This window comes from Eurytemora carolleeae, unplaced genomic scaffold, assembly GCF_000591075.1.
Source record: "Eurytemora carolleeae unplaced genomic scaffold, Eaff_2.0 scaffold654, whole genome shotgun sequence".
Lineage (NCBI taxonomy): Eukaryota > Metazoa > Arthropoda > Copepoda > Calanoida > Temoridae > Eurytemora > Eurytemora carolleeae.
Genome location: NW_019396565.1, coordinates 126,905 through 152,515, shown reverse-complemented (window position 1 = coordinate 152,515; position 25,611 = coordinate 126,905). Strand labels below are relative to the sequence as shown.

The 25,611-nt window shown below is 30.9% G+C and overlaps 1 protein-coding gene across 2 annotated transcripts in view; it reads left to right on the top strand.

Moving 5' to 3' along the window:
* The window catches only part of LOC111705586 (glutamate-gated chloride channel), a 38,159-nt gene extending 12,982 nt beyond the window's left edge, over positions 1-25,177 (top strand). Inside the window, exons 5-14 of one of the 2 annotated variants that reach the window (XM_023478177.1) lie at positions 6,838-6,954; positions 7,891-8,026; positions 9,086-9,186; positions 11,092-11,154; positions 11,814-11,907; positions 13,427-13,538; positions 17,211-17,316; positions 19,077-19,212; positions 23,155-23,278; positions 25,024-25,177. In XM_023478177.1, the coding sequence (XP_023333945.1) occupies positions 6,838-6,954; positions 7,891-8,026; positions 9,086-9,186; positions 11,092-11,154; positions 11,814-11,907; positions 13,427-13,538; positions 17,211-17,316; positions 19,077-19,212; positions 23,155-23,278; positions 25,024-25,075 (1,041 nt within the window). In that variant the 3' untranslated portion in view covers positions 25,076-25,177. Of the gene's footprint in view, positions 1-6,837; positions 6,955-7,890; positions 8,027-9,085; positions 9,187-11,091; positions 11,155-11,813; positions 11,908-13,426; positions 13,539-17,210; positions 17,317-19,076; positions 19,213-20,725; positions 21,097-23,154; positions 23,279-25,023 lie in introns of those variants that run through there. The other variant, XM_023478178.1, reaches the window with a different exon arrangement.
* Positions 25,178-25,611: the final 434 nt, after the last annotated feature.

Sequence of the window (25,611 nt, the reverse complement as noted above, 5' to 3'; positions counted from 1 at the left end):
AAATGGGCCAGATTTTTTTTCTGATCCACTTTTTTTTTGATTTTTTGATTTTTATATTCCACAAAATAAGATTTAAAAGAATTTATATTGTTGCTGTTCCTTATCAGATAAAGGTATGAATTGTTCTTGGTTTGTTTCTCTCCAATAAACTTTAATTGCTCTAAATTATCGGGTCAAACTTTGTGTGGGACCTTACCTTTCCCCAGAATTAAAATTTGTGAATATTCACAAATACAAACTGAAGAAAATCTGCTAATTTTGTTGGGATTCATTTGAAGTTTCCTTAGTTTCGTTTAATCATCATAAACATATATTCTGTGTCCCGAGCGTGATATTTCTATGCAAATTACATACTTCAGCTGAGTCCTATTCTTCCAAACTTCTTATATATTTTCTTATGTTTCTTGCCTCCTTTCTTTTATCTGTAATTGTTTGTATTCCCTCCTATACATACTGTGTCTTCTTATATATTTTCTTATGTTTCTTGTCTCCTTTCTTTTATCTGTAATTGTTTGTATTCCCTCCTATACATACTGTGTCTTCTTAAATATTTTCTTATGTGTCTTGTCTCCTTTCTTTTATCTGTAATTGTTTGTATTCGCTCCTATACATACAGTAAAACTTGAAAACTGTGAAATTAATATCATGTTTGTACTGACTTTTACTTTCTTTAAAAGCTAGGATGTTGTATATGTATCTAAAGTGATCAGATTTAGTAATAGTATTTTTAGTCACATTTCATGAATAAATCATTAGTAACATTTCACTGTATTTGTTTAATATATTACAACTCTTCCTTGTATTGTTCCTATCTTATTTTTTCCATGGAAGGGACTGACGTCGTAATTTGAATTGACCCTCCAAATATAGAGAGACATACTCAACGTGGTTATAGTGTATATAGTGATGATGTACGCTAATCCTTTACTAATAAGTGCATAGGCCATAAACTATACCGAGAGCGTACTGCATATTTGTTTATTATAAGTTGTTTCTGGCCTAACCTTTAGTATATAAATATTAGTATAATCAGTTGTAAGTGTACAGTACAGCTAATTGAACACACAGGTAGAGAACTATCATCCCCCCTGGGCATACTCGATGCACAACAATACCCTGAAAACCTTAATCTGATCAAAAATACCTTGAAAAGACCTGAATTCTGATAATTTCTCCATTGTTTCACATTCAAGAAATGTGAAATTTCAGTTTGCAGCGAAACCACAATTCACTGATATCTAGACCAACTCTGAAAGTTAAACATCAAATTTGTAGACAGCCTCGACTATGAAGCGTCATAACGCGTTGGCCTTTGGTTTCACCGCACCAAAAAAGTTTTTTTGTAGCCCAAGACATATAAATTCTAAAATTGCAAACAGCTTGTTTCTAACTAAAGTTTAAAACTACAGTGACAAATAAAATGAAAAATGTTCAAAACTAAAAACATCTAATACATACTTCAGATCAGAAAAAGTTAAATTGAAAGGGTACCTTTGTGATTCGGACATCCCCTTCATCCATGAAGAGTCAATTGAAATTATGTTTACAGTTTCTTTAACATCTTTATATTTCATTTTACCCTTGGTTTCCTTCTTTTTAATAATATTTCTTTTGTATTATTTCAGGGTTAAAAGTGGTCAAAGAATATGTAATAATGTAATGCTAGTAATTTCAGAGGTGTACGCATTTTTTGTACTGCAGTGTACTGTCTCTATAAAGTAAACAAAAGACGGATGTCACAGCCTGACATGAGATCCATCTTGCATATAAAAAAATCAATGATATATTCTGGTCACAGGAATTATAAAAATTATCAAAATTAAATGCTTTTATCCTCCTTGGATACTAAAGAAACACTTATACATATATTCTTGTTTACAAATACCGCCCAGAGAGAACTGGTTTCAATCTACACAGTGAGAATTCGCAACCGCAATGAACTATCCTTCCCTGATTCCCTTGGTCTAGGATAAGACAATTTACGGGCCGAGCCATGTTATAGGGGGCTGAGCTCGATGCACATTAATAGGAGGGGAGGGGTCCAGGAAGGGGTCCTAAAAGCATTCTTTACGAAATTAACTAAAGTGTACCGTCTGTTTTATATTATTTATTCAATATTTCTTTTCTTTCATTATTTATAAAATATTTGCAAATGATTGATGGCTTTAAACGTTGATAATTTAATTAAGACCCGTCAATTTGGCCAAATTTATGATCTTTTCTTGCACACTCATAATTTGTAAATTTTTACAAAGGATTATAGGAAAGCCAGGAGTTTATAATGTTGATTAGATTTTATGCCTTATATAAGTTTTAGACAAATTGAAGGGGGGGGGGGGAGTGTGGGAGTGTTCTAATAGTCATACGTATTTTTTATCCATGAACGATAGACATATATTTTTTTTAACCTCCTTATCAATATATATGTCTGTTCTATATCCGCGAGCGTGTGTCTTAGGGGAGGAAAGTTCAAATCCATGATTTGGCTCAAAACTGGCTGAAATTGAATTGAAAAATACGATATTATAAGTTTGTTCTTACATTTAGCTAATACATGAAATGTGATAAGTTATTAATTTAAAATCAATAATTTTCATGATTTCTTTTTGAAAATACAAAGAGGAAACGGGATCTTAAAGTGATGTTATGGCTCTTTATATATTAATCTTTCTAAAGGGGATAAATTATTTTGTGAATAAATGTCCCATTATACCTTCTGTATACCTTAAGTACGAGTATAACGTGTACAACTTGCTTGAAATGCCTAAAAGTCTTGGCTGTACTTTAATGAACTGGAGTTTTTCAGTGATTCAAATATCTCTTTATAACATATTTTCTCAGGTTCATACTTTTATTGTGATTAAAGAAAGTTGTTTATGTATGTTTTAATGGCTAATTATTTCTACATTTTAGATTTTTACAAAATATGGATTATGTTCCTAATGCGTCCAAATTTTGAGAGATGTACGTAAAAGGAAAAGGTTTTTAAATGAACTCTCAGAATATTTAATTGATAAAATGTAAAAAATGAAAATTATTCTTTTCGACAATTTTTGATAAAATTTTTATTAATGTTTACTTTATTAATATTTTCTCTTGCAACAAAGAAATTGAGTCTTTGCCACAAACTCTGATTTTCTAATCCCTATATCTTTGCAACCCAATTTCTTTTACCTTAGATATTTCAAACTATGAATTCGGTTGGCTCAGATAATCTAAGGATGGAAAATGAAAATCTTACACCATCAAGTTGCAATGATAACGGGATTAGAAAATTTGAGTTCCTTTGTTACACATCATTGTGTCCAAACCTGACAAATACATGGTTTAGAACATTTCTCCCCTGTATTTACTGCAGTATTTCTATTAAACTCTCCTGTGCTAGCAGCAGAAAAGGAATTATATAAATAGCGTCCAAAATATTTTATCATTGACTTCATACAAAAATTGAGAATACCTAAGATTAAAATTTTGTATTCCTCTTTTTCCCTAGTCAAAAATTATTAGGTATTACCTACAACTAACATTTAGTGCGTAAGAGTCCATAAAAAGGCTCCAAATACCATAATCATCCTTTTATCTGGACACCCTATACATTTGGTGAGAAAACACAGAGAATATAGATAACCTATAAACAATGCAGATTCATCTTTACATCTATATCCGTCTCAAGCTTAAACTAGACCTTGAGAATATATATTTACTGTACAGACAAGAAGAGTAAAAAAACGACGTCGTCAGCTTTAAACACATCGTTTTTATGCAAATCTTATAAATTATATTTTTGCATTACTTTTAGAATTAAAATTTGATTTTAAAGACTCATATATTTTTTCACTCATCATGTTTTATAAAATAATAAATAATCATAGAGTTTTCTACTTTTCCTGAACCTTCCTAATGTTAGGATATTTTTTTCAACAATCCTAGGCCTTTTCTAATTTTAGGAAATCTTCCTAACAATCCTAAACCTTTCTAATTTTAGGAAATCTTCCTAACTATCCTAGACCTTTCTAATTTTAGGAAATCTTCCTAACAATCCTAAGCCTTTTAAACTTTAGAAAACCATCCTTACAATCCTAAACCTTTCTAATTTTAGGAAATCTTCCGAACAATCCTAAGCCTTTTAAACTTTAGGAAATTATCCTTACAATCCTAAACCTTTCTAATTTTTGGAAGTCTTCCTGACAATCCTAAACCTTTCTAATTAAAGGAAATCTTCCAAACAATCAGCTAAACCTTTCTTATTTTAGGAAATCTTCCTAACAATCCAACCCAAACCTTCCTAACATAATTCAGGGTTTGTGACAAAGATTCATTCGCTTTGTCTTAACCATCATAGTTTTTGAAAAGAAAACTTTTTTAAATAATTTGCTGCACCATGAGATATGCAAGAAGTTAATTTCAAGGATTAGAGAATTAAGACTGTAGACTCGTAGAGGGTATAATACAAATATATAGACGGGGATTAACTCTGACGTCATGATTAGAAAGTAGGGATGCAACCAAACGAGTTTTTCTATCCGTTTATGATATATATTATATATACCAGATATAAATTCTTACACTTTTAATTAATCAGGGGTCCAAACTTTTCTTAAATCAGATTATAACTCATATCACATCAAACCATTAGATTAGAAAGGTTAGAAAATCTGGATGCGCTCCGATGTATGGAAAATGTCGTCTTTATAGCGATAAACACTCAAAATCCTCATATTACGTAACTGATTATTGGCGGAAGATAAATATAAATTTCGGATGAAAATATTTTATAAAAATGTTATTTTTTAAAATGTTGATGAAAAATTTTATTTTATATGCAAGTTTGCTTTTCTTACTCTTGAGTGTAAATTGAAAACTGGAGCATGATATTTATAATAGTATATATAGGTATTATAAGTAACCCGTTAAAGTGCCCTGCGTTACACGTAAAATCAAAAAAATAATTTTAAACAAAATGTGATTTTAATTTTAAATCGAAGTTTTAAAGCCCATTTTACTCTCAGGGTACCCATTGCCCATAGGTCCCTCAAAAAATTCAGCCAACTTGGTCAGCCGTTTGGCTAAATATAGCTATAATATATAAATATATATGTACGAGCGAAAAGCCGTTTTAAAGTGATTACCTTAAATTCTAAAAATGTTAATTTGCGTATATTTTTTTCAGAGAAAATCTCTAAACTTTTGAAACTTTGCCATTGTTTATATTTCTAGTTTTATATTGACTTAAACTTTTAAATTTGATTCTTCAAGTATTTTGAAGTTTTAAAAATTAAGCTTTTTCATTAAATATTTAAATATCAGGATGAGTAGTCTAAACTCTTAAGTTAGTTGATAAAAGCGTGTTAAAATTTTTATTTTCAAATTTATTGAAAGTTTCTAATCAATCAAATTTTTAAAGTGTTCCATGAAGTACCAAATAAGTATGGTTGATTAATGATAAAAGATTAATATTTCCTCTATTACATTATAAACTTATAAACTTTAATCGGATAAACTGATTGGTACATTTTCAAAATTCAATTTTTTAACATAAAAAGTTCAAAACAGAAACTAGAAACAATAGAAGTAAAACTGTAAAATATAGTTAAGGACCAAGGCGTTGAGATAAATTTTTTCCAATTCGAAGAGTATTTACTGCAAATACATTTATTAAATTTACTGAAAATACATTTATTAATTTTCGGAATTTTTTTCACCTCATAGAACATATTTTTATCATGTTTGCTTACAACAGCTTTAATATTCTATAGTTTTGAAAACGGAAAGCTCTATCATAAGCGCGTTGTTATAAATTGCACCCCAAGCACATGAAACTAATCGTTGCATTATTTGAACTGGTGCAAGGGTTTATTGGTCTAGTGTTCACTCGTATCAGCCTGTCTAGTGTACCCAGTATGTATTTGATCCATCGCTGTTTAAGCAACAAAAGTAGAAGGGGTAGTCCTATGTGAAAGTCCCTCAATTAAGTCTAAGTACATTTGAATTTCTGAGCCAGGTCAACTTTTTCGGTCCCAGTTTGTACTGTATCGCCCTGTCATTGGGTAGATGAAGCAGACACTCAATAGGACTAGCCAGTGCAACAAGGTTGACGCGGTCAGACTTTAGGTTGAATTTACTTTTACGGAAGGCTCAGAGGTGCGTGCAGAGGAACAGAACTCGTTATAAACAACGAAAACTTTAAAAGACCTCAAAACAAAAAATATTTCTTACACACAAATTCTAATGATTTCAAATAAAAATAAATTAGTATTGATCAAATCATCATAGTTTTTGTTTTAAAATAAGTTCTCTTAGTGCAATGAAAACATGCTTATCATATATTTTTGAAAATATTAGAAATGCTTAATTTTTCAATACATTCCGATCATATTTAAAATATTTTGTGCTTTTTTGCATCCAATATTCATTTAAAACAAAAATTATTTTTGTTTATGTCTAGACAACTTGACCATTTCATTTCTAGACAACTTGACCCTTTCATTTCTAGACAACTAAAAGTTTATGGCAAGGTAAGAATTATCAGAATGAAACACTTGATTGATCAGATAAAGGTTTTGAGGGTACCATTGTGAATGGGGGAATGCCATCTTTATATGGAGGGTCATATTAAATTAATCTTACAGTCCCTTTAAGCATCAATTTCCGTTGTGAATTTATGTTTAGAAGGATATATCTTCAGAATTTATCTCTTTTCAATTTAGAAAATGATATTTTTCTCCTAAAAACTCTGACAAGGAGTTTAAGAGTTCTGTTGTAAATCGGCAAGTTGCTCTTTTAAGAAAGAGTCAACTTAAATTACGTTGATGACTCCCTTTAAAAATTCTAATTTAGATTTCTGATCTGGACTTCTCTATAACCATCGACACATACTTCAACGTGAGATGGACAGACGAACGTCTTCTCACACAGATAAATGAATCCCAACCTATTGTCAGAACTATGTATGAGGTGACATTTTCATTTTTCATTTTAAAAATATCTTATCATTTTATTTAAAAGTGTTTTTAAAAGTCTACTATACATTTAATTTTGTGACTTTAAAAGTCGACTATACATTTCATTTTGTACCTTTAAAAGTCTACTACATTTCATTTTGTGTCTTTAAAAGTCTACTACATTTAATTTTGGTCTTTAACCCTATTCCTGCTGGGGGGGTCCCCCCCCAGCATATCCTGGTTTGCAAGTACCCCAGCAGGGATAGGGTTAAAAGTCAACTACATTTCATTTTGTGTCTTTAAAAGTCTACTACATTTCATTTTGTGTCTTTAAAAGTCTACTACATTTAATTTTGGTCTTTAAAAGTCAACTACATTTCATTTTGTGTCTATAAAAGTCTACTACATTTCATTTCGCGTCTTTAAAAGTCTAATAAATTACATTTTGTGTATTTAGCAGTCTACTACATATCATTTTGTGTCTTTAAAAGTAAACAACATCTTATTTTGTGTCTTTAGAAGTCTACAGCATTTCATTTTCTGACTTTAAAAGTCTACTACATTTCATTTCTTTTCATTTAAAGTCTACTACATTTCATTTCTTTTCCTTTAAAGTCTACTTCATTTTATTTTGTGCCTTTAAAAGTCTACTACTTTTCATTTTGTGCCTTTAAAAGTCTACAAAATTTCATTTTGAAACTTTAAAAGTCTACTACATATCATTTTGTGTCTTTAAAAGTCTACTACATTTCATTTTGTGTCTTTAAAAGTCTACTACATATCATTTTGTGTCTTTAAAAGTCTACTACATTTCATTTTGTGTCTTTAAAAGTCTACTACATATAATTTTGTGTCTTTAAAAGTAAACTACATCTTATTTTGTGTTTTTAGAAGTGTACAGCATTTCATCTTGTGTCTGTAAAAGTCTACTACATTTAACGAATTTCAGTATGAAGACGAGGAGGGGGCTGATGGTGGACTAACTGCGGTCAACCTCAATGTTCTTCCCCACCTGTGGATCCCGGATATAGAAATATTGGATCTCATGTCTTTTGAAACCCACAAGGTTCTCTCCAGATTAGAAGGTGATTGTATACTTATTCTGAGATAGATAGAGATGTCCACTGTCGGTTTTGAGAACGAACGAAATTTTTTTGTGAACGATGGTGTCGTTCAGAGAAGAAAAAAAACGATGAACTTGGATCGTACAGAGAAATAAAAAAATATCGTTTTTTAAAACGAACAAAAAAAACTTACCTAAAAGAACAATCTTATTGAACAAACAATTCTATACTGAATGAACAACTTTACTGAAATATTGTCCAGTGAGAAAACGAATGAAATAAATGAACATTTATCAATAATTTTAAGAAAAACTAAATAAATTTTTTTAAATTATTGAGAAAAAACCGAACGAAATGGGTCGTTGATGAACGATGAGTGAACTAGATGAAAAAAGCCGAATGTGACCATCTCTAATTGAATACTTATTCTTATATAGTTTATAATTAGTTTTCTACGAGCAAACTTTTAGAAAAGTTTCTCTTCTTTCCTCATGGAAAATAGACAATAGATAAAATAATCAAAGTAAGATGTATCAAAGCAAATGCAGAACTAGTCACAAAGGATGAAACTTCAGAGACGACTGTCCGGATTTGTCTTGTCTCTTCCTGAGCCAACTTAAACACTAAACAACTTTTCCGGGTTTGTATCATTGCGGACGTTGTTTGCCCTGCCCCCTCTTAAAGGGATTGTAAGCGTTATTGTAAATGATTTTCCATGTAAAGATGCCAGTGCCAGATTAAGAACGTTGCCCTTTAAACCTTTATCTGATAAATATTGTGGAAGATATTGTCATCTTAGTCAGACAAAGGTTTAAAGGGTACCGCTGTGAATCAGCCATTGTCTCTTAAAAATACGCATACAGTTCCTTAAAAGACCTCGCGTGATTATACTATTCTAGGTCAGTGTAAGGTCAAGAAAGAAGGATTGTCACGTGAGGTTGCCAATAAACATAAGGAAGGGTTTACATATATTTAGGTGTATGGATAGATAGATCTGGAGGTATACTGTAAACTGTACATACATTAGGGTGTATGGACAGATAGATCTGGAGGTATACTGCACACTGGACATATATTTAGGTGTATGGATAGATAGATCTGGAGGTATACTGTATGGCATGGCAAGTAAAATAACGTTCATCTGTCAGATGAACTTCAATGCCTTCCCAGTTGATATTCAGGTATTTTTCACGGGGTGGGAGGCGGCCATAAAAAAGGCACTTTGAGCTTAATCTTTTCATGGTAACAGATAATGCACTTTTTAAAAATGCAACTTTTTAAAAAGGTGTTGAAAACTTACGAGTTCTTGTGTGTATTGTATTAATATTAGATACGATTGGTTTCACATAGCGCATATATGATTCTTTTTAAATTTGTTTTATCTACTGCATTTTCCTTTTTTAAATTATCCAACAATAACAAAAAATTCACGGATTTATCGATTTTTTTCTCGTGAATTTTGACACATCGAATTTTTTTTAATTTCGACCTTCTATGAACCTTTCCGGAATCTGTGGTCATGAGGTTTCATGCAACGAAACTAACTCACCCAAACAAAGCAGAAGTTATGTGTCAATTTTTTCGCGGGTTTTCTTCGTAATTTTTTTTTTATTTGATTAAAAACTTGACTTATGTTGATGGAGTTGAAGCAAAATAGCAAAATAGATTAAACTACGCTAAATTTCATTTGATTTTTTATTTTAGAACAACTGATATAATCAAAATAAATGTTCATGTTTATTAAGGCATTGTATTTAAAAATAGTGGAATGGTCTATCTACTTTATATTTTGTTTAAAGTATCAAGAAGTGGAGTTTCAAGATTTCCATACAAATGGTGGGGGGGGGTGTTCTACTCGATCCAAAGTTGATGATTAATGACACATCACGGAGACCACAACAAAGTTTTTAAAAAAAATGCCTAGAAAATGCGAGAAAAATTAAATGAAAAATCTAAATCCCAATTCAGGCCTGCATGCAAAATATGTATGACAAATTTTTTTTAAACGAAGTCAGAAGATTCCCCCCCCCCCCTCCCCTTGTACAAAAATAACCTAATCAGTTAAAATATTAAGTCATTGTAAAATATCGAATTATAATTCTTTAAATCTAAAATAAATGTTTTTCTCTTCAAAATACTTGTTCAGACAAATCCTTTTTTCATTTACCTTTAAGCTTAGCTAAGCACCACTGTAAACTACACTTTACATTCCGTTTGAAATTAGCTTTTAAAGTATATACACTAATATAAAAGAATACATAAATGAAAAAAAGAAGAAAAATGCAAAATGTAATTTTGTCCGCTTACAGATGCAATTTTAAGTTGGAACTAACCCCTGCACTATAGTTTCCGTAGAAGAAAATATTTCCATTTAGTCTATAGCGCGGCCGCAATAAGGATTTATCTCTAATTGGATGATTAGATGTTACCGCCATGCCATGCAAGAATTCAGAATAGACACCAAACACATGACTTAACCGGCCCTGATTGGATCAGGCGCTAATGGACTCGGCATACAAGAGTGCCTTTTTGAAAACTCTATGCTTATTTGGTTTCCAATAACAGTGCAACATGGTCATGAAAGGAAACAATTTTGCTTAATGAAAAATATCATTATATATGTGAATTACACCAAAATAAAATAAATGTTTACGTTTTTTTAATTTTTTAATCAAATATATTTGCAATTTTACATTTTATTTAAACAATCCAACGCAGTTTTCTTCAGTCCGATTCAAGCGAAAATTTTAATCATACCAATTCGATTAATGCATATTTTATGACTGGGGAATTAAGATTCATAAATATGTTGGCAGTTTTAAATGATTGAAATTACTGCTATCTCAATAAATATCAAATAATTAAGTTGAAAAGTACCAGAAAGTTTCTATTCATCTCTTCCAATATTTAACAAAAATGTAAAATATTTCACCAATATCTTGATATTTGAATTTATATTTTGAATGTTTCTGATCTATTTGATAATATATATATTTGCATATATATATATCATATATGTATAGATAAATATATGTAATATGTATATAGATATGAACACTTCAAATACAGATTTTATATTTTTCAAGGTTTGTCACTTTCGTGTTGGAAGCTTCAACTATCCTACACAGAAGATAACATTCTTAAACGAGGTAAAATAATTTTTTTTTAAACTTAGTAATTGCGCCAAAAATACTTGTGGAATTCTCTGCTCTGAAAGCTCAGCATTTTCGTATTTTTTTCGCAATTTTTTGTTCCTCGAAAATTTTCGCATTTCATTTTTTACGAAATTTTCAATTTTTTGCAAAATAAATTAAAGCAAAATTTTGCAAAAAGGGGAACATTTTTCCATTTTTCTCAAGCGAACGAAATGCAAGAAGTGCGAAATTTTTACTTAACGATTTACCTTTTCGGTGGAAGCATAGATGATGTCCCACTCAAGGTCGGATCAATTCAGTGGTTTTGTCGTTTCTTGAACAAAAAGTATAGATGCCATCGTTACAGGAACAGTAAGTGTAATTTCCAGTAACCATTGATGCAAAGATGGCAATGCTGGCTTCAAAACGGTTCTGATCAAGTATTAATTGGATCAATGTTTATAATTTTGAAAACTGATTATTTTTAAATGCGGGTTCTCTTTACAAAATGACTTGCGCATTTCTACTGCAGAAACACATTTAAGAATTAGCACCGTTAAACCCAGAAAAACGATAATATCTTTCTCATCATTAATCAGATGGGTTTCTTGAAATTACGCTTGTATTCCTACGTAAAGATGAATAATGCATGTCCTAAAATATTGTTTCTCTAGGGTATTCCAGAAGCTGATGATATCAAATCAGTGCTGGATTACGGAGTAGATTTTAACCCTCTTCCTAGATCAAAATCTAGCTATATGGCTCTAGGTCAGTTAGGTTGAATATATGGCTCTAGGTCAGTTAGGTTGGATATATGACTCTAAGTCAGTTAGGTTGGATATATGGCTCTAGGTCAGTAAGGGTGAATATATGGCTCTAGATCAGTAAGTTTGAATATATGGCCCTCGGTCAGTAAGGTTGGATATATGGCTCTAGGTCAGTAAGGTCGAATATATGGCTCTAGGTCAGTTCATATTTCATTCATATTTTTATTCAACTACAAAGCACGAGATAATACAAATAAAAAATCACAATTTACTATGTAGTTTGGACCCGCCTAACCAGAGTAGGTTGTTTTAATTGGTTGGCCCACTATAAACGAATGAGAATTGCAGATAAAAACAATGTACATTGTACATTTTAAACATAAGAATGATAATAAATCAGGTAAAAGGTAAGGAGGAGGTGAGGGAGTATAAAGAAAAGGGAGGATACTCAGCGTAAGGGTTGGAACAGAGGGTAACATAANGTTGGGTTGGATATATGGCTCTAGGTCAGTTAGGTTGGATATACGGCTCTAGGTCAGTTAGGTTGGATATATGGCTCTAGGTTAGTAAGGTTGGATATATGGCTCTAGGTTAGTTAGGTTGGATATATGGCTGTAGGTTAGTAAGGTTGGATATATGAGTCTTTGCCGCAAACTCTGATTTTCTCATCTCTTTATCATTAAAATCAATTGAATATGCAATCAATTTTAGCAAAATAATCGTATTCACTTGTTTTAGTCTATTTTTTAACTTAACGATTACAAGATTACAAGTTGGTTACACCTTTAAAAACTAATTTTTAACGAACGAAGAATGCCGTTTTGAAAATTTTCCTTGTTCGTTTAAAAAACATGGATAAGACGTCATCCAGTTTTCATTGAAGAAAGGTTTATATTACTTACTAGTAGAAGTTCCTTGCATAGCCCGTGAAAATAAGAATATTATTATGAAGAAAAAAAAAATTAAATAGATTTTTAAAAATCCACNGTACTCAAGGTTTCCCTCAAAAAATGTCAGCCAATAAGGTTCAGCCGTTTGGCCAGCCATAGTACATATAAATATATATATATGAGAGAAGAGCTTTACTATATAGATTTTATATCAAAGTTTTAGAACGAGAATCATAATATTTATTGATGAGTATCATTTTTATGCAGAAGTTTTGTTTTAGTTAATAGATTACCTGAATACTGCAGGATTAAAAACATTTTCTCTTACTTTTATTTTTCCATCCATTCAGTTTTTAAGAAACTGTACAGTGGGACGCATAAAACTGTACAGTGGGACACATAAAACTTTAAATTATAAAGTCGCCATTTAAGTATTCTTTTTTGAGCATTCATGAAAGTAGTTTTATGTAGTTGAAAGTAGTTTTATATTCTACTTGATACAGAATTCTGTAATATTCATACCGACTTAATTACAAGATACAGTAATATTTAATAATTATCAATTAACATCTTTTATTTTTGGGAACACTCCCATAAATTTGGACAACTATGTAGTTTGTGTTTGTCTAGGTATGAACTACAGTGCTACAGGGTTCGAGGTAGTGCTGACCAGAAAGATGAGTTTCTACATTATTACCTACTATCTTCCTTCAGGACTATTTGTAGTAGTTAGCTGGATCAGGTAGAAGTTTTTAATCAGGGTTTGATTATGGAGGGGGTGACATCCCCCCCCCTACTCCTAGAAAATAGTGGGGGGGAAAAATCGGACATAGTAAAAGTAAAGTAAAGTAAAAAAAAAAAAATTTTGAAAGATAACAAAAACATACATAATAAAGTGTTTCAGGAGAAAATATTTAAAAACCTCTAAAAATAGAGGTTGTGGGAATATTTCCCTTTATGTTTGATTATATCTTTTACTCTGGCATATGGCACCGGTGTACAACATTTCGGCGCTTTGTCAAAAAATCCAAAGATCTTGAAGCGCAATTGGCCTAGATTGCGATGTACGTAGAATGGAAGAAGTCCGGCCTGGTTTATAAATCATGAAAAGACAGACGCCTTTCTTTATTGTGTAGTTGTTTGTTAATTATTTGGAGTATTTTGTTGTGCCCTTGAACCCCCCCCCCCTCCCCTCCCTACTTAATTCCCTTCAGCCAATCATTACTAATAATAATATTCACGAAATGTCCTTGAGTATTCACCGCTAAACTAATGATTCACCAACACAAGCTCGGTATTCTTGGACGAAAGTTGCATGTTTTATTTTATAAACATGTTTTTTAAAAATGTATTATTTTTTGCAATGAGAAATTTTTAGCTACCTTCTAACCACCAGAGTTGTATATGTTTAGATTTTATGTTTCATAGACTTGAATACGCTCCTTCATTTAAACATAGCAGAGAGTTCAATCCGCTTAGAGAGTTTATTTCCATCTCTTTCATAAAATAAAGTTTTGCATCCTTTTATATAACTAGGCTGTAAATAATTTTAGTTTTAAACCCTTGCTCTGAAAGTCGGCAATTTCATATGATTTTCAAACTTTGGCGGATTTTTATTTTCGAATTGGCGCTTCTAAAAGAAAATTCGACTATTTTCCAGTAATTCTTGGTCGTTTTAGACAACCCAGCGTATTCCTGGCCCGGGTTTTTATTTTACAATTTTAAAGTCCCATATAAACATTCCCTGGGGTCAAAAGTGAGGTCCCACAAAAAATTGGGTTCGATCAATTCAATCGTTTTGACGTTTATCGGTTTCAACAACAAACAGACAGACACTCAAGAAAAGTATAAATATAGATAAAAGCGTTTATAGTTCATACGCTCTAAGACCTTTTATTCTTCGCGTTTCATATAACAATAAGTTTTTCGGCTTAAAACGTTATCTTTTTAGATATAATAAAGAGAAGTAAACGCTATGGGTTATTGACTAAACTTGTTAATTATGCATTATTATAAAAACTGTAATCCATCAATTTTTTGCTTGGTAGCACTGTAGCGGACATTAAATTGCCACACAAATATTTACCATACAGTTACTTGTATTAAAATTTGTACTTAGCTTGGAAACCCAGCTTTAAGTCTGGAAAACAATGTTTGCTAGTAACAGTTCCGTTGTTTTATCGAGGTCCCATATTAAAGTGTGAGGCAAATCGGTCCAGGGGGTTCATGAGTTATGATGGAACATACAAGTAAACAAACCTAGCGCTTACTATAATTTATTGATTAATTTGGATGGTACCGACATATATACAGTTATAGTTATTGTGAAATTTCGGCAAAGATTTTCTAAATGATTCTAAAAAATTTTTTAAAACTTTTTTATTATTTTATGAGAAAGAAATTGAGTCTTTGCAACAAACTCGGATTTTCTAATCGTTATATCTTTTTAACCCAATGTCGCAGACCTTAGATATTTCAAACTATGAATCATGTTGGATCATATAAATTAAGTTTGAACTATCACAGGTTTACACCATATGAATCATGTTGGATCATATAAATTAAGTTTGAACTATCACAGGTTTACACCATCAAGTTTTAAAGATATTAGGATTAGTAAATCTGTGTTTGTGGCAAAGACTCAATTTCTTTGTCAAAAAGTATCAAAGATTAGTTACGCTCTACATAAAATGCTGTATTAGTTCAACCAACAACAAAAAATAAAAAGAACAGGTTAAGGTTTTACTTTAATAATTTTATTTCAAAGTTTATAAATTTGGTTAATTTAAAGTTCTTGTAAATTAAATATTCCTTTAGAGCAAAGTTAATCGATAATCTGAAATTCAAATTTCAATGATTTAAAAAATATTTTTGTTTAAAAATGTTTAAGTCACATTTATCACAATGTTTCTAGAGAATATTTGAACGTCGTACAATTTTTGCACAATTCAGTATTCATTTTTAAAGTAATTTTAGGATCATTTTCCACAAACTCAGAGTTCAACACAGTTTCAGTAGCAGTAATATTTCCATTTACGGATAGCGCCAATTGAAGGATTCATAACTCTTATTGGATCATGAGATAGAAAGAAAGATAGATGTTATCGCCATACTATTTCTATTGGTTCAAAATAGTTTCTAATCACTATATCTTTACAACCCAAAGTCGTAACCTTAGATATTTCACACTTTTAATTATTTTAGATCAAATAATCTAAGTTTGAAATATCAAAGGTTTACACTATCCGATTGCAAATATATAGGGATTAGAAAAACAGATTTTGGGACAAAGATTCAATTTCTTTATCAATGTTTTAAATCTAGAATTTATCAAAATTACAATTCTAAAAATATAGCAGTGTTTCAAATCTAAAATTAGAGAACGGTGAGAAAATGGGATGTGAAGAGCATCAGCTCAAGGTTTTTATTGTTTTAAGATAAGGAGCACAAAGCTCCTAAAAATGCTAGTTCTTTTAAATTAACAAACTAATATTCTCTAATGGTGTATTGATAAATGTACTTGTGAGGTACTAAAGCTTTAAGACAGATAAGAAATGGTTCCTCTGTACAGCCTTGTAATGACCTAGAGTACCTCAAACAATTAATCAATCATGAAGACCTTCCTCAGACCTTTCCTAGACCAACCATTACCCCCCCCCCCCGCCTGGGCGTCCAAACAAAACTGTGAATATACATGCAATACAACAAATAGATTCAGTTCTTTGTCTGTTTCCTATTTTGCTTACCTTAATCAATTCTTAAGAATAACTTTAAAATGTTATTTTAACGCTCGGGGTTTTCCTAAAATATTGTTCCTTTGTATTTCAGATGTCATTTTTTTATATGTGACATTAGATTTGAAACTTACCAACAATCAAAAATATTTGACTACTATTCTAGTTTCCTGGTAAACCCTGAAGTAGTCCCTGGAAGAATGACTACTACTAACTAAATAAATGACTACTTTTCTAGTTTCCTGGTAAACCCTGAAGTAGTCCCTGGAAGAATGACTACTACTAACTAAATAAATGACTACTATTCTAGTTTCCTGGAGAATACTGAAGTAGTCCCTGGAAGAATGACTACTACTAACTAAATAAAGGACTACTATTCTAGTTTCCTGGTAAACCCTGAAGTAGTCCCTGGAAGAATGACTACATATACCGAATAAAATGACTACTATTCTAGTTTCATGGTAAACCCTGAAGTAGTCCCGGCCCTGGGAGAATGACTATATATCGTGAATATAATGACTACTATTCTAGTTTCCTGGTGAACCCTGAAGTAGTCCCGGCCCTGGAAGAATGACTACATATAGTGAATATAATGACTACTGTTCTTGTTTCCTGATGAACCCTGAAGTAGTCCCTGCAAGAATGACTATATATCGTGAATATAATGACTACTATTCTAGTTTCCTGGTGAACCCTGAAGTAGTCCCTGGAAGAATGACTATGCTAGTCACCCTGTTCTTAGTTTTGATAAATATCCACAACACAATACAAACTAATTCCCCAAAGGTAATTGTAAATCTTTGCTTCAGATTATGAAAGACTAAACATTATGCTCATACTAAAAATGAAATACAAAATTCATATTTCAAGCATTTTGGTCTTTATTCAAATACTTCATTTTATAATTTGTTTTCTTTCTTAGTGTTTTTTATGTTTGTTCTATTCTCTTTTTTTACCAATTATAGAGTGTCCGAATCACACCCTCTAAACCTCTGTCTAATCAACAATCATGAAACATCCTTATTTTTTCAATCAAAAATTGATTATTTTTATCTGTGCATTCTCTGTTAAGGTCATTTGCGGATTTGGCAAAATAATGAAGAAAGAAATTGATTTTTTGCCCCAAACTCAAATTTTCTCATTTCTATATCTCCGCAACCTGTTGGTGTAAACCTTTGAAATTTCAAACTTAGATTATTTAATCTAACAGAATTAATAGCTTGAAATATCTAAGGTCTACAACATTGGGTTACCAAGATATAGGGATATAAATATTTGAAAATGAATTACTTTTTAAGAAATCTTTTACTCAGAAAGAGATTTAAGGAGTACCATTGTGAATCGAAACTTTCAGATAAATCATCAGATATGCTTCGTGTGTCATATTAATCGATTGCAAAATATTTGAAATTATCGAACAATTTTTGAAAGTCAAACTTTTCACTCTTTTACTGAAGGGTCACTTGAAGTTCTTTTAATCAACAAAAATATTTTTTAGAAATTATGTAACGCTTAGTTTATAATTTAATTCTTTGCAATAAATTTCAAATTAATGAACAATCTTTAAAATAAAAAAAATGTAAATTAAACTTATTTTTAAATATTCTCCTGGTTTCAATGTTTCACAAACGAGAAGATGAAGGGCTCCCTGGGGAGAGGTTTATACAAAGAATTAGAATCTGAAATATTCATCAGTTATATATCTTCTATACTCCTTCAGCATGCAACAGATTAAATTTAAATATATAAACATTATACAGAAGCATCATTTATATTCAGACCTATAGACGTCACTCGATTCAGATTAAGCGTCTTTGAAAAATATAAATTAAATATTGAAGAAGTTACTTGAAAGACTGTGATCTTTCATTTATAAAGTGGGAAGTCCCAATCCCAACTGTTCACTTTTAATATTTGTCTGATTAAGGATGATTGAGAAATTAACATTTTTCCAGCTGAAAAAAAATAAAATTTTTAATTAGATCTTCTGTAAAAGTGACTTGTGGATTTTGTTAGCAGAAACATTAAAGGAATTTATCAGAATTTAGCACAACCCACACTAAAAGTTGCAAGATCTGAGCCGATACAAATTAAACATGAGTTCACGTGCTACGTCCAGTCTGGACTTCCAAGTGGAGTCGACCAAACACGTGAGCAATACAGTAAACCGTCTGTAGACCAAGCACGTGAGCAATACAGTAAACCGTCTGTAACTTTTTTATTGTTACTCAAATAAAGGTTTAAAAAGTACCATTGTGAATTGAACATACCACTTTATTATGGAGGGTCACTTGTAACTAATTTGATGGAATTGTAAATGACTGGACATACAAAGATGAAAATGCCTGATTTTGCAGAGAACCCGCAAATGAAAATAAAGTTAAAAGAAACAAAAACATGGATATCTCTCATACTTGATCAGACAAAGCTTTTGAGGTTACCGTTGTAAATCTTTGCACGAAGGTCACTTGAAATTAAGCTTACAGTCCCTTTAAGTAATAAAGATGCGACCAACTAATCAGTTAGATAATTGATTAAATGCCTAGGCTGAAGGGTTTACTGCGATAAAGACCTGGATAATCGCTTGTATAGCATTTGTGTTCGGAGCTTTGTTAGAGTACTCCGTTATACTTCTTCTTCTTAAACTGGAGAAAATCAGAAGCTCCTACGGGAGTCTAAAAGGTACAATTTTACTTTTGTCTCGGCCCACTGCAAACTAAAGTAACATGCACGAAAGATTCAAGTCTTCTAATTTTCTTAATGAAATAGCTACTGAGAAGAACACAAATCTTTTGAATTTCTAATATGTAAAACCTAACAAGGGCGGTTTCAAGGGGTTGGGAGGTTGGCAGTAAATTACCCCCCCCCCCCCCCTGAGTGAAATTTGGGGGGGTGCCCCCCTGGATTTTTTAAAAGTCTTTTCTCATTTAAACTATAATTTGTATTTATATATGTATATAAATAATAAAGTTTACTTGAAAGTGCCAACATTGTAAAAAGAAACATATATATCCGCCTCCATTAAACATGCACATTAGTCAAAACTTATCAAATTTGCATCGTCGACTAAAACTTTGTGAACAGGTTATCTATTACCACCGATAAGTTAGTCAACCTGGGAAGAATGGTGATGCACCTAAAGAGGCTTGCCTCAATTTCGGACATCAGTGTTTTAAATACCTTTAATTCAAGCGGCCCAAGAAAACTAAATTACTGTAGATTGGAATAAAGGAGGATATTTTTATTATTTTTTTTATTTTGAACAAAAAATCCTTTATTACTTTCAGCCTTCTTTTGGTTATTTTTAACTCTGAAAATAAACTTAAAAACTACTTGAAACCTCCTGCAAGAAAAATTAGCATGTTTTAAAGAATAATAGCAGAATATAAAATATGATTCTCCCTTCGTTAGAATAATACGAAAAGAGGTGTACAATGTTTATGTATAAAGTTCAATCAATACTATTTTGCTAAAAATCGTTTTTAGATAAATAAATGGATTATTAAGACATTTGCCTACCCTATACTATAAAGAAACTGTAATTTGTGAGGGGTTGGGGTGGTAAAAAAACTGTTTAGCAATAGAGGGGTGAGGGGGGGAATTCATTTTTATGAGATTACAGGTGGGGGGGGAATCGAGTTTAACCCCCCTTATTTTAAATCATGAAACCGCCCTTGAAACCAAATAAATTTGCTTCTTTTACATTTATTCGTAAAATCAAAGTTAAAGGTTTTACCTTCTATTCTTGTCTAAGTTGCAGTGAGCTAATAGCAAAGTTGACAACTTTACAATGGACGGATTAGATATTCTATTTCAATTCAAAGGAATTGAGTCTTTGCCATAAACTCGGATTTTCTAATCACTATATCTTTGGAACCAAATGTTGCAGACCTTAGATATTTCAAACTATGAATTCTGTTAGATCAAATAATCTGAGTTTTAAATATCAAAGGTTTACAACATCGGGTTCTAAAGATACTGTGGTTTAAATATTTGATTTTGTTTCAAATACTCAATTCCTTAGTATAAACTATAACACCCGAAGAAAATAATGATTTACTGAAATGTACAACGAATCGTTAACGAAATGCAAAAAAAATTAAATTTCTATTTCTGCTACTCGAACTTTGGCAATTATTCCTTTAAACTGAAGCTAAATACAAACTTTTTGCAGTTACAAAATCTTTTTTTTCAGGACTATTCAATTACCCTTATGTAAGGTCAAACCAAGATTCCTTAAAGGGAGTGTATGAAATAATAAATCATAATAGCTATTCCATATTGCTGGTCACTCCCTTTAAAGCCTGACAATTTTGAATAGCTGCCATAAATCAAAATTGTGTACTTCCCAGTCCCACTGTCAAATATTTGTATTAAAAAATAATAAAATATTTTAGTTTTCTATAGAAATTGTGGAATTGCCCAGAATATTACATTTATTTAAAAACTCTGTCTGATACATATTTCAAACAAGACTTGAAATCATTCTCTTGAGACTTAAAATTATTAATTCTCCCTCCTACCCCCCCCCCCTCTCTTTATCCCCATTAAGGTCAGGTTAAATGGTAATTATGGTGAATATGGATAATTACTGTTAAATATTTTATTATTTTCCAACTTTAGAAAAAATATATTTTCTAATCAAGATAATTATTTAGTTTTTACATTTAAAAGTATATTTTCTAATCAAGATAATTATTTAGTTTTTACATTTAAAAATATATTTTCTAATCAGGATAATTATTTGTTTTTACATTTAAAAATATATTTTCAAATCAGGATAATTATTTAGTTTTTACATTTAAAAATATATTTTCTAATCAGGATAATTATTTAGTTTTTACATTTAAAAATATATTTTCTAATCAAGATAATTATTTAGTTTTTACATTTAAAAATATATTTTCTAATCAATATAATTATTTAGTTTTTACATTTAAAAATATATTTTCTAATCAGGATAATTATTTAGTTTTTGTATTCAAAAATATATTTTCAAATCAATATAATTATTTAGTTTTCACATTTAAAAATATATTTTCTAATCAAGATAATTATTTAGTTTTTACATTCAAAAATATATTTTTAAATCAGGATAATTATTTAGTTTTTACATTTAGAAATATATTTTCAAATCAATATAATTATTTAGTTTTTACATTCAAAAATATATTTTTAAATCAGGATAATTATTTGTTTCTACATTTAAAAATATATTTTCAAATCAAGATAATTATTTAGTTTTTACATTTAAAAATATATTTTTTCATTAAATTTTGTAATTTATAACAACATATATCCGTCTTAATGTTTTACCTGCTTACAAATATAAATAGCACTTAGCTTTGAAGTTTAATGTGCAGAGCAAATCTAAATTCAAAGGGAAAAATCTGACATTTTAACATTAAATATCATCCTTTAACTCTGTAACACTTTAAACATTGACAGATTATTTAATATAGAGAAATGTTTACAATATATAGATAATATTTGCCTTTTCCATTGAGTGAAATTGTACACCTATTATACTATAGGAAGGGTCCGGTTTAAGGTTTAAAAAACTGGAAATTAGCAGATTCATAAAAATAAAAATCTTAGCTGTAGTTTTTGTTTTGTCTTTAACATTTAATCAAAGAGAATAGAATATATATTAGAGTGGAATTTAGATAATCCCTCGGAATGAATTTTGTCAGTCCCTTTCAGCCTGAAAGGGAGTTCAAAGTGTACATATCATGTTAAATGTTCACAAATTATATGCAGTAGAGTACATTAAAACAGTATGTTCCATAGACTATCCATTTCAATTTCGAATTGTTTAAAGCTGATAAATAAACTTTAAAATGAATTAGGTGAATAACAAACATCAGTTGATTTATAGTTATAACGGAAAATCAACGTTTGTAAAGTGAAATGATCATTGATCAATTATGAAACTAGCCTATTTTATAATTTGGGTTTCTTTTAATATTAATATTAGATTTTCTATAAAATGATATTCCAGGGCCCAAAAGGTTATATAGCGCAAATATGTGAAGTACACCTGCAGTATGGAAACAGTACAACAAAATGGTCGTTTTACACTTTTTTCTACTAAATTCCACTCTAATATACATTCTATTCTCTTTGCATTTAATCGCCGTAATTATCAGTGACCTGGTCCTATTCACAACGGTACCTTTCAACATGTATATATCAACAATTCTGGATTGAAAATGTTGATTTTGATAATTTTCTTTGCTTACATTAATAATTTTTAAAAAGTGATATCTTGTATTTCTCATTTAATCATGGTCAGACAAGGCTTTAAATGTATCGTTGTAAATCGAACATACTCCTTTTTAAATATAAAATTACGTCTACAATTCCTTTAATCCTTTAACCCTATCCCCGCTGGGGTACTTGAAAACCAGGATACGCTGGGTTGTGCCTGAGGACTCAGGCAGTTAGTATTAAAGCCCAGTTTTAGGCCTAAAGGGAGGGCTTTGGGTATGTAAGAAAAGTCAGAAAATTTCAACAGCCTCAGACCAATACTTTTTGAGTTATGTAAAAAAAACTACAGGGGGGGGTCAAATTGACCCCCCCCCCAGCGGGAATAGGGTTAAAGTAACAACATCTACACTTTAGGAAAGGGTTCAAAGATCAAAAGCAATCAGAGGTTTACGAAGCTGGATATATCATTCTTTATTCTCTTCCCAATACTCTTCTTTATCTTCAACATGTGCTACTGGTCATCAGTGCTGTACTGGAGGTACAGGGGGGATCCAGAAAACATGAAACTTTACTGACGACCTAAAAACTTTAAAACGAAACTGAGTTTTAGTTAAACACTCCGATTTTCTACCTTCTATATCTCTGCAACCCGATGTCGTAGACCTATGATATCTTAAACTTTGATTATTTGAAATATCTAAGGTCTACGATCTTAACGGCGTTGATATATAGGGATTAAAAAATCAGAGTTTGTGACAAAAGCTCAGTACATTTAAAGATATAATTGTTTGTTAATGAACATAGATAAAACATTGATAGGGTTATTAAATGATTGATAAAATAAGAAATGAGGTGAAAATAAAGAAATAACTAATTCTGTGCAGTCATCACTGAAGGCTTTGTAGGGAGCCCTCTAGTTTGTAAATACAATTATGGAAAATTACAAAAATTGTAATTTTTGGCGTTAAGTCAACATTCTAGGTTTTTAATGGCTTTTAAGGAGGCCCAAGAGAATTTGAGATGATGAACTAATTTTAAAAATGCTAGATAAATAAGTTTATTTTTCTTGCATGATGCAAAGAATATTCTCTGACCTGACATAAATAGTTTTGGTTAATATCTTGGGTCACAAGAATATTCTCTGACCTGACATAAATAGTTTTGGTTAATATCTTGGGTCACAAGAATATTCTCTGACCTGACATAAATAGTGTTGGTTAATATCTTGGGTCACAAGAATATTCTCTGACCTGACATAAATAGTTTTGGTTAATATCTTGGGTCACAAGAATATTCTCTGACCTGACATAAATAGTGTTGGTTAATATCTTGGGTCAAAAGAATATTCTCTGACCTGACATAAATAGTTTTGGTTAATATCTTGGGTCACAAAACAATATTTATAGCACATTAATGTCAAGAAAAATAGACCTGGCTTAACTGCTTACCGCCGGTTCAAATTTGAACCACCGATTCAACTCCATCCTTAACCCTATAAAGGCTGGGGGGTCTGAATCTATGTATAGCCTGGAGGGCGTTTGGCGCACCCTCCCCCCTCTAGAAAAAAGGCCTTAGAGGGTTGAAATGCATGTTCATAGCCCAATTTTGCATGGCCAGCTCAAAGAAAAAAACTTAGACCGATAACTTTAATAGTTTGGGTGCTAGGGAGGGTTGAAAAAATGGCTAAAAAATATTTAAAATTTTTTTTTGTTTTAAACAAATATGACACATGTTTCTACATGTATTTTTCAAGAGCTTTTCAAAACATATAATTTTTAGATCTGTAGTTCTAGTCAAAAAAGTTATGAGCTATTTTAGATTTTTTTCACAGACCGGACTTTTTTCCGCCCTGTACCCTACCCTATAAATTTAAAAAAAAATATTTGTTTAACAAAAAATCCTTTAAATTACTATTCATTAAAAGTCACAAAATTTCACGGTAAAAGTGACAAAAATGAGAGTGCTAGGACAAAAAAAACTACAGGGGGGAGGTGCCAAACACCAACCCCCCAACCTCAGCCTGTTTAGGGTTAATCTTTAACTTTGAATCGAAAGTTTAAACCTACAGCTGAGGAACGCAGCTCAAATTCTTTGGATTCGGTCTCTGATCAATAAACTAACCTTTTCAAATTATTTTTAATCAAATAATGACATCTTAGCTTTCATTTCAACTTTCTTACTTATTATTTTTCTAAATTCCTTCTTCATTGATTTTTAATTTTTCGTTAATATTATTTTCCTAAAAAGCTACAAATCACTTTGAAAACCTTTTTTATTTTTTAGATGGAAGATCAACACGAATATTCAAAACTTAGAGTTCCTGGATATGGTTTAGGAATCAACTTCAACCTTAGGGAACCAAACTTAGAGTTCCTGGATATGGTTTAGCAATCAACTTCAACCTTAGCGAACCAAACTTGAAGACACAAGAGAAAAGTTTCACGTAAAGAAAAAATAGAAAAAAAATATTTAAAGGGACTTTGAGCTAAACTTTGGAGTTCAAAAGTTCCCAGCTCAGCTGCTACTTAAAAAAATGACCTGCTTCAGAAACAGTGTTGGAAATCAGTAGAATTAATCACTTAAGAAGCAAGAAAAACGACGAGTATTGATATTATTAATCAGATAAATGTTAAAGAACAATACTGTTATGAATTGAGCATGCTCCTTTATTTAGACGATAGTTCACCAAAGATAAAACAAATTTTTTGGGCTAAAAATTATACCCATCCCATCTACAATTCGGAAAGTCTAGTGATAAGAAAATAATTGACTGACATGCAACTCTAATGGGAAAAGAATAAATAAAAATCTTAATAAAGATCTAAGTAACATTATTAATAGTTACAAGGCTCGCGGATAAATGATAGATGA